Source organism: Vicia villosa, linkage group LG1 (genome assembly GCF_029867415.1).
Source record: "Vicia villosa cultivar HV-30 ecotype Madison, WI linkage group LG1, Vvil1.0, whole genome shotgun sequence".
Taxonomy (NCBI): domain Eukaryota; kingdom Viridiplantae; phylum Streptophyta; class Magnoliopsida; order Fabales; family Fabaceae; genus Vicia; species Vicia villosa.
This window is the reverse complement of record NC_081180.1, coordinates 145263973-145276745: the sequence shown is the minus strand read 5'-3', so window position 1 is coordinate 145276745 and position 12773 is coordinate 145263973. Positions and strand designations below refer to the sequence as shown.

The window sequence follows — 12773 nt, the reverse complement described above, 5'->3', positions numbered from 1 at the left end:
TTCTTAACATCTTCTAAGTCACAACAAACCTAATGAGTCATGACTAGGGAGTATTCTAAATTTACCGCTCACTTCTTCTAGCTGGATATCACAAAATCAGTCATGACTAGTACTATTCTAAATTTACCGCTCACTTCTTCTAGCTGGATATCACAAAATCCTTGAAGTGTTTGGGCTTCTTTGCATTCCTCTTGGCCCTTGGTCTAGAAGTGAAATCCTCTTCTTCCTCAATTGAGCCTTCACTTGTTTCCTCTTCCATACGAGACACATTTACAAAAGTAACAAAGAATTATTGAATTCTCTCATAAGGTATAGAATAAATGTCTAAGACACATTAGTGTAACTGTCATTCAAATTACAGAAGATCTGAAGATCCATCACACCTCTATAACTGTCATTCAAATTACAGAAGATCCATCACACTTCTATTTCCATCTCTTTCTTTCAAAGTGTAGAAAGAATAGCATTTGGATGTCTAAGAAAAATTAATGTACTTCAAATGACAGAATATGAGAAATTCTTATATTCATTTAAATTAAAAAGTTGACCCAAGTACACACTTAGTGGAATAAACTATTTACAAAAAACACTACAAAAGGAAAGGTAATAACAACTTTCTTTTCAAGTAAAACATAGTGGCAGTAAGGCTAACGTAGTTTTACAAACAACACCTAAACTCAAACTCGATCTTCATTGATTTGTTTAGACACCATGATTGATCTTAAAAACTTGAAATCTCCAATCTCCACGACATATCACCCGTTCATCCTGCACAAAATTGCTATCTTAAAGCCATTACATGATAAAAAGAACAAATTCAAAAATAATATTATAGAAACTCAACTTGTTTTGATTGAGTGTGGCCGCTGCTGCCATCGATGCAGCCACACCGCCCGGTGTAGTTCTCATGTCAGCTTTGTTTCTGAGCTCAGCTCCAATCACTCCCTCCGCATCCTCTCTTGTTACCGCCTTGTCTGCTCCCAGCTTCTCCCTTGCATCCTCCATTCAAATCATTATACATAATATGTCAGTCATATAGTTATAAATTGAAGTCCATATCGTAATATTAGATTAGACAAATTACCGTTACGACATCAGCCAATGTTGTTTTCTGCAGATCAGGCATAGTACGAGTGTTCCGAGTTGCTGCTGACTGAGCAATGGCTCCCAACCCACCCGGCTCAGTTTGATTCTTCCCGGTGGCTCTCATTTCCGCTGCCTGTATAGCAGCAGCGTCACTCTGATCTAACGGCTTATCACCAGCTGGAGTTAAAGCAGAAGCTTCCAGCGCCTCACCAATGGTTATAGCATTCTCATCCAAAACCAAACCAGGGTCATTCATTGGCACATCAGGTTCAACGAACTGTCCTACAACTTGTGACCCTACCGACTCAGTGATCACGCGGTTTCCACCCACTTTGGTTTCGGAGATGCTCACGCCTTGGTTTCTGGCTATATCTGACATGTCGTCACGATGGACAAAACCGGTTGCCGTGTTTACCGCGGCTGCGGATTGCATGACAGAAGCGGGACTTCCTTTCTGGGTTTGTCCTAAGGCTTGATTCTCTGTTGCCTGCATGAGAGCTGCGTCTCTTGGTTTGATTGGTTGTGATGCTAATTCTCCGGAGACGTTGAAAACGTCGCCGTATTTGATTGGTTGTTGCTCAGGGAATTGATCTTCTCGTGGTCTCTGTGGTTGTTCTTGACTCATGATTCTGCACTTTGGTTTGGATTTGTGTATATGGAGTAATAACTTTAATCTGGGTTGCTTATTTGCATTGGATTTGGAACTATAACTGATTGAGTTTATATATAGAAGAAATTAGTGGATACAAAGAGATGAATGGAGATTTTACAGATGTCATGCAAGGGAAAGATGGTTGTTCCATGTTTGGAGGTATATGTGGCAAACGAAGCAGGAAAGTGCATGCAGCATGGCACGTGTTAAAAGTAATTTAATAAAGACAGAACTTGTTCTCTAGAAATGCTTTTCAAAAAAATAACTTGTTCTCTAGAACTAAACATTCGGTTACCTTCTTTTCTTTTCTACACATCCATCACCGACTGCAGCAGCAAGTAAATGAGCCTACAGCATTGCATTGCAATAGAATGGATAAATATGATTTGATCTATTGGATTAATAAAGTATCATACAATTTTTAAAAATAAATTATTTATTTTTATACATTGAATAACTAATATATATATATATATATATATATATATATATATATATATATATATATATATATATATATATATATATATATATATATATATGATATAATCAGTGGCAGATCCAGAAATTTTAAGAAGTTTGGACAAAAAATATACATTTATTTTTATTAATTTTATACCTTGTTTCTACTAATTTTGCTCTTCATTTTGTCTAAAAATTTTGCTCTTCATTTTGTCCAAAATTTTACCCCTTATGTTTACTAATTTTGCCTTTATTTTTGTCCTGGTGTTATCTAAAAATCGACTATTAGATGGAGAATATACAACAAAAAGAGGAGTTGAGGCCGAGCACATGCTCAGGCTCGCTGGGCTGTAGCTCCACCCCTGAATATAATCTGTGGTCACATTTATAAAAGTAAATTGGACTTTTTTTTATACTTGACCGATCATAATGTATGCAGGTTATATATGAACTACATATATTAATAGTTAGAATATATATATATATATATATATATATATATATATATATATATATATATATATATATATATATATATATATATATATATATATATATATATATATATATATATAAAGGGTTAATAATACTTCACCCTTGTAATGTTAGCGTTTTTTGTTTTATCCCACCGTTGCCAAAGGCAGGTTTAGGCAACGGTTTTTTTGAAAAAACCGTTGCCTAAAGGTAGGGAGGGGGAAAAGTAAATTTCGCTAACATTGCAGGGGGTGAAGTATTATTAACCCTATATTAAAAAAGTTAAATTTACGATTGGAGGGTGTATTAATTATTTAATAAATTTAGAAGATAATTTTTTTGTTATAAATAGGATCGACCATGTGTAGTATTTATTTATTGATTTTAGTGGTATAATTTAAAGAAAAATTTAAAAAGGTCTAAAAATTTATCGGTCGAGACATAATAATAAAGTTAATTAGTAGAGAATAAAATAATTTATACATGTATGTAGTATTTTTCTTTTCTCCAGAATTAGAAAAGCCTAGTTGTAGTCTGTAACAATCGACAAAACTTTCGTCTAGGATAGCAGAAAAAGGGGAACGTCGTAGTCAAAATACAGTATTCCGAGGGAATCTTCTCACCCTTCACCTAAAAAAAAAATTTGTTTCAATATTTATAACTATTAGAGTGAGGGGTAAAAAAGGCCTTATGCCTACTAGTTGCCTTTCGTTGGTTTAGCAACGAGAAAAGAGAAGAAGACTCCAACTATTAGTTTGATGTCAAACTTCTCGCAAACCATCTCGAAAGCTCTATTGTAACCCCAGCTATTCGAGAACGATTAGGAAAGGGAGACATTAAGAACCCTGAGGATCTCTACGGAAAAGGCAGAAAAAGGAAAAAGAACCCCATGTCTGTGGAAAGGGAGGGATAAAAGTAAAAGTACGGCGAGGGGGGTAGGAGGAGACATGTAGGGTTACCCTCTCTGAGGGTAAACAACCCTCCAAAATAACCTGGTCCTCGTCTCCCAAGGAGGAGACACCCACTCCCGCCAAGAAGACATATATTTGTTCCTCGAAAGAGAAAATGGATACAAAGTCATATGCGCCTCTGGAAACGATAGAGGAGGAAGACATTTTGTTCCTTAAAAAATAATATAACAAAAAGAAGTCACCACCACCGTTGCAACCATCGAAAAAGAACTCTCTACCCATAAATATATCTAATACCAAAGGATTTATATCATACAAATCCTCAAAATCTGGCATACGGAATTAGAAAATGGACAAGTCTCATAACTGTGAGAAGGTTGAAGGCCGCATTGAAAAATCCAAAAGGAGTAGCTTGTGCAAAATTGTAGAAAGTAAAGCAAGACATGGGGAGAAAATTCCTTCTTATAGGAGAACTTCAAACCCCTCAGGATTTTGCGAAACTCTGCACGCTACCTACATATGCCACTATCATTTGCAATTTCATAAAATAGGTCAACATTTATGGCATTAAATAGAGAAGAACATGTTTGCATCGTGATTGGCTGATGTTTCGGAAAACCTACCATACTTGAGCGACAGACACTTGGACGTTGACTCAATGGGCGCAAAATATAACCAACGACCTCGCTATTATTATACGTGCCTTCAACTAAGGAACTAGTTTGCTAGTTTAATCGTCCTACATTGAGGCACTCGCTAAAAAGGAGGGGCCGCCCCACAACGTCGTCCCCAGCCATAGGAATCATTGGTAGGACGATAGATGCCTTCAGAAAATGAGAATGGTCCTAAAATACTCCGCCCTTTAATAGAAAATCCCTCATGCATGAGGGACTGTGTAGTGTCCTATTTAACAAACTCCTATATTAGGGCGCCATCACCTAACAAATGGGCCTTCTGGGCAAAATTCAATAGAGTCGCCCATACGATCCACCCAACATGGTAGTCAAATTAGAGAAAGTCCTTGTTGACTCCGGAAATATAACCGGTCAATAATCTCCCTAATAAAAGGAAGTGGTTAAGACCAAGTCCAGGAGGACGTAAACCCTAGGCCTAAGAGAACTCCTATAAATACATTATCCCTCCAAAGGATAAGGGGATTCTCAAGTGTAACTCGGTGAACTGACTTTATTTTTATTTCGCAAACAATGTTGCGATGAGCAAGAGTCGCCACCGACTTTTATTTTGTCCAATGTTAGGAAAGGTAAAAAGTACAGAAAAAGACCTTATTTGAAGAAAACGGGCTCGGGGGGTAAGTTATGAAAAGGGAAGGTGCAAGCACCCTTTTCATCCGTAGTTATCTACGGGCTCTTAACTTGCTTAGCTCATATTGTTTGTTTGTTTTGAAAGGAGCATAAGGACTTTAGCGTAAATGCGTAGCCTTAGTTTTTTGAAATGATATTGAAAAGATATTTTTATTTGAGCTAGGCAGTTTAAGAGTACTACCCTATTTGACTGGTCTTTTTCTGTAAATTTTAAAGTTCTCAGGACTATCCATACTATATAGGAGTAGGTAGTCCTTGTTATATTGGACGTGCAGGTCATCGAAGGGTCATCGAGGTCGTTTGAAGGCAACAAGTAGAGGTACCTTTAGCAAATTTGAAGGGACAATCATCTTTCCGTAGGCAACAGTTCGAGGGACTAGATCATGTATCGTAGGCAACATCGTGGGTCATCGAGGGACTTATGATCTTTGCGATGATTTTTTAGCCGAGGGACTTTTGCTAACAGGTACCTCTACATTCGAGGGACACGACCTTTTAATCGAAGGCAACCAAGAGGGGCGTACCCTAAGGGTGAGTGAGTGCAAGTGTGTTGTATTCGGTTATTTAATCTTGAAGTTAGTGAGCTAACGATTGAGTTGAGTTATCTTACCATACAATCCTATTAGTCATACATCTAAGCAGTTAATATCTGCGGAAATTAAAATGCAGAAAGTAAATGTCCTACACTATTACATGGCTTCGGGATGGGGATTACAAATTTAACAAACGGGGATAAAAATTATTACAAACCCCAAATAGAAATTAAAATGAGAATAAAACATATACGAAAATTAAAGAAAGGGCTTGTGAATATCCATGAAATAATCCAATGACTCAAGAAGGTAGTACCTCGCAAAAACAAAAATATGAGTAAGGACACGATAAAAAAAATATTAGTAAATAAATCAAGAAAATCATAAAAGACATCTAAAAAAATATTAAATTCTAAATAGAGGATTAAAATATTTTTGGTATTTTTAATATGAGAAATAAAATTCTAAATACTAACATATTTTTTTGTATCTTTGAATTAAATGCATGTTTTTTGTGTTTTTATATTTTATTATTAGATAAATAAAAAAACAAAAACAAAAATTGAGACGTGGGGAGGATCCCACTAACTCCTCACGTTTAGTTTTCACTTCCTTTTTTTTTTTAAATTAAATAAATAAATATAGTGAAATAAATAATATTTGACTTTTTCAAAACAAACAAAAGAGTAACAATTACAAGAAAAGAACAAACATTAAAGTCACATTAGACCACATGATCTCTCACCGTGGCGGGACGAAATCGGAAAGCATCGTCGGTGGTTTGTCGGAGTTGTTGTCAGCGGCGTGACTTTGCGAGCGTGTACGGATGGGGCCGCGACCGAAAGGTTGTCGGATTGAATCCGACGCATTTCTGCCGTACGGTAGCTCAGGGTGCAATCGGTGACTCACCGGTTGAATGGATCTTCGCGTCGGTATTCATCTGAAGCGGTTTGGCTTGATCTTCTTTCCTGCAAAATAACTCAATTGGTTTTGTTAATTCTCAGTTTATTTTTTTTTTTTTTCACTTTTGATTAAGTTTGGAATTTATTATTGTTAAGAGCCATTGATTTGATTATGTTAGAGGTTGGAAAAATTTGTGTTTGATTGAAAACGTATTTACAGGTTTTTTTTTTGTATTTGGTTTTGGAATGAAGGAAATTTGTGTTTTTCTGGTGATGGTTGTGGATGAAAGTGTATATAGTTTTGGCCTATGTTAGAAAGAACTTTTTTTTCTATGAGAAGCTTATTTGGTTAAAAAGAATGGAAGTGTGGCAGAAATTGGGAGAGGTTATGTACAATATTAGTGTATGTATGTCTGTGTTGTTTTTGTTCGTCTTTGGCCTATCTATTTATACCTAAAAACTTAGGTTAACAAAAAGAGAAATAATTAAAATTAAATCAATGACAATAAAGATAAAATTAACACCAAAATATTTGTTTTGATTTCTCCTAAGAATAGAAACAAAATCAAATCAATATTCAATGATAATTAATCTTGAATTAAAAACTACTATTTTATTTTTGGATTTTTTAACTAAAAAGTACATAAAATGAAGAAAAGTAAAAAAATAAATATTTTTTAAATACATAATTAATAAATTCGAAAATAATATTTAAATATGTAAAAAAAAAAAACTTATTTTTGTGATTTTTGAATTAAAATAAAAATAAAAATTAAAACTAAAGTTAGAAGCAAATAAAAAAGAAAAGAAGTTAGAAGTGGGATTCGAACCCAAGACCCTGTGCTTGCAAACCTTACTTCCTTACCAATTGTGCTATTTATTTGTTGAAATAAAAAGCCAATTGAAGGTTTATGAAGTGTCAGCCAGCATTTTGCTATTTATTAAAATATAACAACTTAAGAGTAAACTATTATATTTTTAAAATAGACTTTAAATCGAATATTTATAAAATTCAGGATGTCAATGTAAATGAACCCGAAATTTTATAAAAATTCAATTTTTTGAAATAGTCTCGAATTTTTGAAAAGTGTGGGCAAATTTTGGGGTATGACAGCTGCCCATGTTCAATCTTCTTAAACCTGAGGATGTAGATTGGCTTGTTTGCCTATCGTAATCTGAAGGTGAAAGATGATTGAACACTAGAATACCCAGAAATTTGCCCTTGCTGATGCAGGGACTAGTGCTATTGATGGTTTGAATGGGCTTAGAGATGCCATTAGTTGGATTGACAAGATGTTGTCTAAGGTGCGCTTAAAGATGCCACTGGTCTTTTGATGGTATGAAAGTCAGGGTGTAGTCATACGTTAGACTGTATCTGAAAGGATATACTTAGGATGAGTCGTACGTTAGACTGAATCCACTGTTTTGATGAATGCCAAAGTAAGCTGTACGTTAGGCTGTACTTTAGGACGAGTCATACGTTAGACTAGGTCCAATTGCTTCGATAGATGTCTGGATAAGCCGAATATTAGGCTGAAGGACGGGTCGTACGTTAGACCGGGTTTGATAGCATCGATAGATGTCTGGAGAGTCGTACGTTAGGCTGGAGGACGGGTCGTACGTTAGACCGGGTCTGATTGCATCGATAGATGTTTGGAAAGCCGTGCGTTAGGCTGAACTTTAGGACGAGTCATAGGTTAGACTGGGTCCGATTGCATTGATAAATGTCTGGAAAAGCCGTACGTGAGGCTGTAGGATAGGTCGTACGTTAGACCAGGTTCCCTGTGTTGATAGTTGTCAGACTACACCATATGTCAGGTTGTATCCTAGGATGAGTCGTACGTTAGACTGGATCCTTTGTATTGAGAAGTACTAGAATGAGCCGTACGTTAGGCTGTATCTGAGCTCAAATGTATTGAGAAGTGTTTGTTGGATGTTGATCGTGTCAGCACCGTTCGTAGTAACTGAATTAGATCTTGGAAAGATGATCGTGTCTACACCGTTCGTGATGATAGAATTAGATCTTTGAATGTTGATCGTGTCAGCACCGTTCGTAGTAACTGAATTAGACCTTGGAAGGATGATCGTGTCTACACCGTTCGTGATGATAGAATTAGATCTTTGAATGTTGATCGTGTCAGCACCGTTCATAGTAACTGAATTAGACCTTGGAAGGATGATCGTGTCTACACCGTTCGTGATGATAGAATTAGATCTTTGAATGTTGATCGTGTCAGCACCGTTCGTAGTAACTGAATTAGACCTTGGAAGGATGATCGTGTCTACACCGTTCGTGATGATAGAATTAGATCTTTGAATATTGATCGTGTCAGCACCGTTCGTAGTAACTGAATTAGATCTTAAGAAGATGATTATCTCTGAACTATCTCTGGAGAGTATCCGGAACTAAGTATCAGAACTAAATCTTTGTATTGATTATCTCTGAACTATCTCTGGAGAATACCCGGAACTAAGTATCACAATTAAATCATTGTCTTGATTATCTCTGAACTATCTCTGGAGAATATCCGGAACTAAGTATCAGAACTAAATCATGGTCTTGATTATCTCTGAACTATCTTTGGAAGATATCCAAAATTAAGTGTCAAAACTAAATCTCTGTCTTGAATGAGTGTCAGAATTAAATCGTTGACTTGATTATCTCTGCACTATATCTAGAAGATAATGTTCATTTGATTTGTAGAAATGGACGGAAAAAGCAACATTAGTTTTATGCAATGTCGTGATGCATGTATTGTAATGTTTATTTTTTGAAATGAATGAGAGTGTTATGCATATGTCATGAGGCGTATGTATGTTATGTATGTATTGTGAATGATGCGTGGATGGACTATATAGTCGAAGCATATTGGTAACTTTGTATAGCAATTGCTGGTTGAGAAAATAAATCTCTGTATGATGTTGGAGATGATGACAAGGTGATTGTGTTGAGAACTCCTGTCTTTCGTTCGAGGATATCCAACTGGGGATTTTTATTATCGCTTGGGGATGAAAGTAGTTTGAGTGATTTGATCCTGATGCGCCCTGACTAGGGATAAGAGAGATGGATAACTGACCAAGTTTCCACTATGAATGCCAACTTTAGTGGGAACAGTGAGTTTGAATAAACCCTGTTGGAGAAGAAGATTGTATCAGAGAGCCTGTAGTGTAGGGGAGCCAAGTCTTTGTTGGGAAGAGATTACTTAAAGACAACTCCTCGAGGATTACTCTGTGGGGATATTATTGTGAAAACAACTTTGTGGGTAAGATCCCTTGAGATTTCAATTTTCATTGCCCCCGTGTCACTTGCTGTTGGAAAACTTTTTCTTAACCATATGTGGCCCTTTGCATGGGGAAGTCTATCTTCTCCTGGAGTCGGTAACCTGGTATACTTGATTCTTGAGATTACTGGAATTAGAACTTCGAAGGAGATACTGATCTTACTGCTAGTAGCTAAATAGGTTTTGCTGAGATTTGTGACTAATGCAACATGCTCCAAGTGATAGGCTTGCCTCTCTGAGTGTTTAGTGCCTTTGAGAGATTCTCTGAATCTTGACTTGATTGCCCCAGATGACTGAGATAATAACATGTCATGCCCCTTGTATATACAAGCTTTTGACTGACTAAGTCAGGCGTACGAGACGTCTCTGCAGCTTTATCTGTCGGGGGTACTTTATGAGATTCATGCTATTATAAGCAACATGCCCCTGTATCATGAACTTAGGAATCATGCCCCTGGTTGATCAGGGTTGGAGGTAATTTCAACTGTGCTTGGGTGAAGGATCCTGGTTGTTCAACAGTTTTGAGAGATCCTTTGAATCTTGGCCTGATTGCCCCAGATATCTGAACGCTTACTCGATGGAGTATTTCGACCGCTTTTGTGCTCCTGAGGGTGATCATAATTTGAGATGTTCATGTTTGAACTCAATGGAGTTCTGAAGACAACTTGTCCCTTGAGAGGATTAAACTTTTCATCTGCAGCTCATGATGGAAGCTTTCCTGGTGTCAAGTACTTGTTCATATGCAAAGAATGTTTAAAATGAGAAATATAATTCTAATGCAAAGTTCATGTTTGTCTTGAAGTTTTAAAAAAGATTTTTTTTTTGAAAGGATGTCAAAACATCGATTTTTGTGAAAGATGGTGTGATACCAACTCAAGCGTTTTAGCAGAACTCCTAGGAGTCAGTTTACCGTATTCTCGTTTACAGTATGCTTTCGAATTAACCCTGCTTCAATTAGGACTTTTGAGGGTTGTAACGTGGTCAGGTTCACGGTTTTTTTTTAGAAAAAATGGATGTTTAGGCTCAAAATTTTATTGGTGCCCACCCCCTTCGTGATGTTTTCCAACCTAAGTTCAGTTAAATTGACGTGAGCATTCATCCTTCAAGTCGATTTGAGGAATCGATGAGGTGTTCGGACGTGGCAGTCACTTACCTTTTATTCTTGGTGTCTGATCACACGATCTTGAATTTATAGACACGTGAATTTGCCCCTTTTGTTGAGGATCCTTTTTTGTTTCGCTAACTTTTGCCTGGACAAATTATTTTGAATTCCGAGTTTGAAGTCCAGCGGGATGCCCTAACTTTTGCCTAAGTCACTTGTTTTCAAGTTTGTTGACTTAGCGGGCTTTCTTTTCTTTTTTTTCTTTTTCCATTATTTTCTTTTTTGAACAAGTCGTATGACCCTGAGATGTCTTTGATTCGTTGAAAAGATTGTGACTGCCTTATTTCTTGGCCGACGAGGGATAGTCGTTGTTGTATCGTCATATTTTGACATCCAAATGTGAGGGATAATCATTGCGGTCTCGACTTTTGCCCAACCTTTTGAAGGATAACCATTGTTGTATCCTTAGATGCGAGCTCCTGCTGAATTTTGAACACTCAATCAGTTTAACCGAACACTACCCTGCCCCTAGGTTAAATGTGAGGGTTTTTTCGTATAGAAAAGAAACTCCTACTTTAAGGCTCAGGGTTGACAAGGGATTAACTTCCTTATATCTCCAGTGTTTAGGAATTTGAAACAATGCCTGTACATCATCAACAGGGTTTTACTCGAAAGCACACCATTTGAGATTATTGGTATTATGCGTTCGTCATTCTCCCTTCAGAGTCATCATGCTTTATCACTGAGAGTTTGGTATCACAAGCAAATAAAAACATATTAGAGCGAGAACGAATGAATTTTTTCAAGACAAACATATCTAATGCATCATTATTATAGTTCAAAAACAAACAAGTATTGCAAATAGACAGTATTGAACAAGAACAAGAAAGATTACGCATGAAAATGCATGAGAAATTACGAATTGCCAACATTGAGGAGATTTTCTCCGTATGGACTTATTGCTTCAGAAGGTCCATTGAGTCGAAGGAGAACTTCAAATCTGGCCTGCAGGTGTGAATATGATAGCCTTTGCATCAATCAGGTCTTGTACCTTATCTCGGACTAGTTGGCAATTATCGATCGACTGACCAAGTGCCCCAGAGAGGAAATCAAACTAAGTGTTCGTATTTGAACTACGGATTACTTCTAAGAAGAAGATTCTGACGAAGCCACAAAGGAGTTGTAAGTATCAAGCTTTAGGGATTTGAGGCAGAAAATGATAAGCTCGTTGTCTGGAAACCTGTTATGCAATGATATGTATGCAAATGCATATGCAATGTTTTCAAGGATCTTTCTGGAACCCAATTTGCAACATTGAAATGTAGTTGCAGCTTTGTTGAAGAACTACGACTTCCATCTTTGAACGTCCTTCTTTAAGAATCAGGCTCACCATATCCAGTGGGTCATAGCCTCTGATTCGGGGTATGGTACTTTTGAGCTTAAAAGCATGTGGCTAAAGGAAAATAAATCCTCTTGCCCCTTGATAGGAACTGTACCCTTGAGTTTGAAGGCATCTGGCTAGAGGAAAATAAATCCTCTTGCCCCTTGATAGGAATTGTACCCTTGAGTTTGAAGGCATCTGGCTAGAGGAAAATAAATCCTCTTGCCCCTTGTCAGAAGTTTAGGCTCTTGATAGTCTTTCCATAGTACCTGGAAAGTATGCGCCATGAATTCCTAAGATCCTTGAAAAAGGTTAGTAAACATGTTTGTGTTAGCTGAAGATTTTGTTTTGTAGTATTTGTCCTTCGAAGAAGTAGAAAATCGAAGGAAAGATGGTTACTGATGGCCATCCCTTAAAAATAAAAGAATGGCTACTGATGGTCATGCTTCGAGAATAAAGATTTCTAAGTTCATTATGAAGATAGTGAATACTGAAAGCTAGTAAAAGTATGTGTCTTCGGGGACTTAGACAAAATTTATAAATATATTCAAGTATTACTACTTAGCGTGTTTTCGTAGTGTTTTTAATACACTGCCACGCGTCGAAGACGGACTCAGGCGGGAAGATTTGAAATTCGAAGACGGTTTCGTAACTGTCCAAGTAACAG

At 36.8% G+C, this 12773-nt stretch overlaps 1 protein-coding gene across 2 annotated transcripts; it reads right to left on the bottom strand.

Moving 5' to 3' along the window:
• Positions 1-510: 510 nt before the first annotated feature.
• Positions 511-1790, bottom strand: LOC131618763 (late embryogenesis abundant protein D-34-like). Of its 2 annotated transcripts, none has more exons than XR_009288915.1 (3): positions 1085-1790; positions 845-991; positions 511-768 (listed from the first exon to the last, which is right to left on the bottom strand). XR_009288915.1 is itself a non-coding variant. In XM_058889928.1 (3 exons), exons 1-3 carry the CDS (start codon positions 1709-1711, stop codon positions 756-758), a joined length of 795 nt encoding a protein of 264 aa, XP_058745911.1. In that variant the 5' UTR covers positions 1712-1790; the 3' UTR covers positions 511-755. The 2 variants fall into 2 exon arrangements, 1 of the variants encoding a protein (XP_058745911.1); XM_058889928.1 differs by having other exon boundaries at positions 845-999.
• Positions 1791-12773: the final 10983 nt, after the last annotated feature.

Excerpts from the sequence above, each read along its gene's own strand:
- LOC131618763 (XM_058889928.1), bottom strand. The coding sequence starts at position 1,711 with ATGAGTCAAGAACAACCACAGAGACCACGAGAAGATCAATTCCCTGAG. Across the intron at positions 1,000-1,084 it reads CATTGGCTGATGTCGTAACG|GATGCAAGGGAGAAGCTGGG; the intron begins GTAATTTGTCTA and ends ATTTGAATGGAG.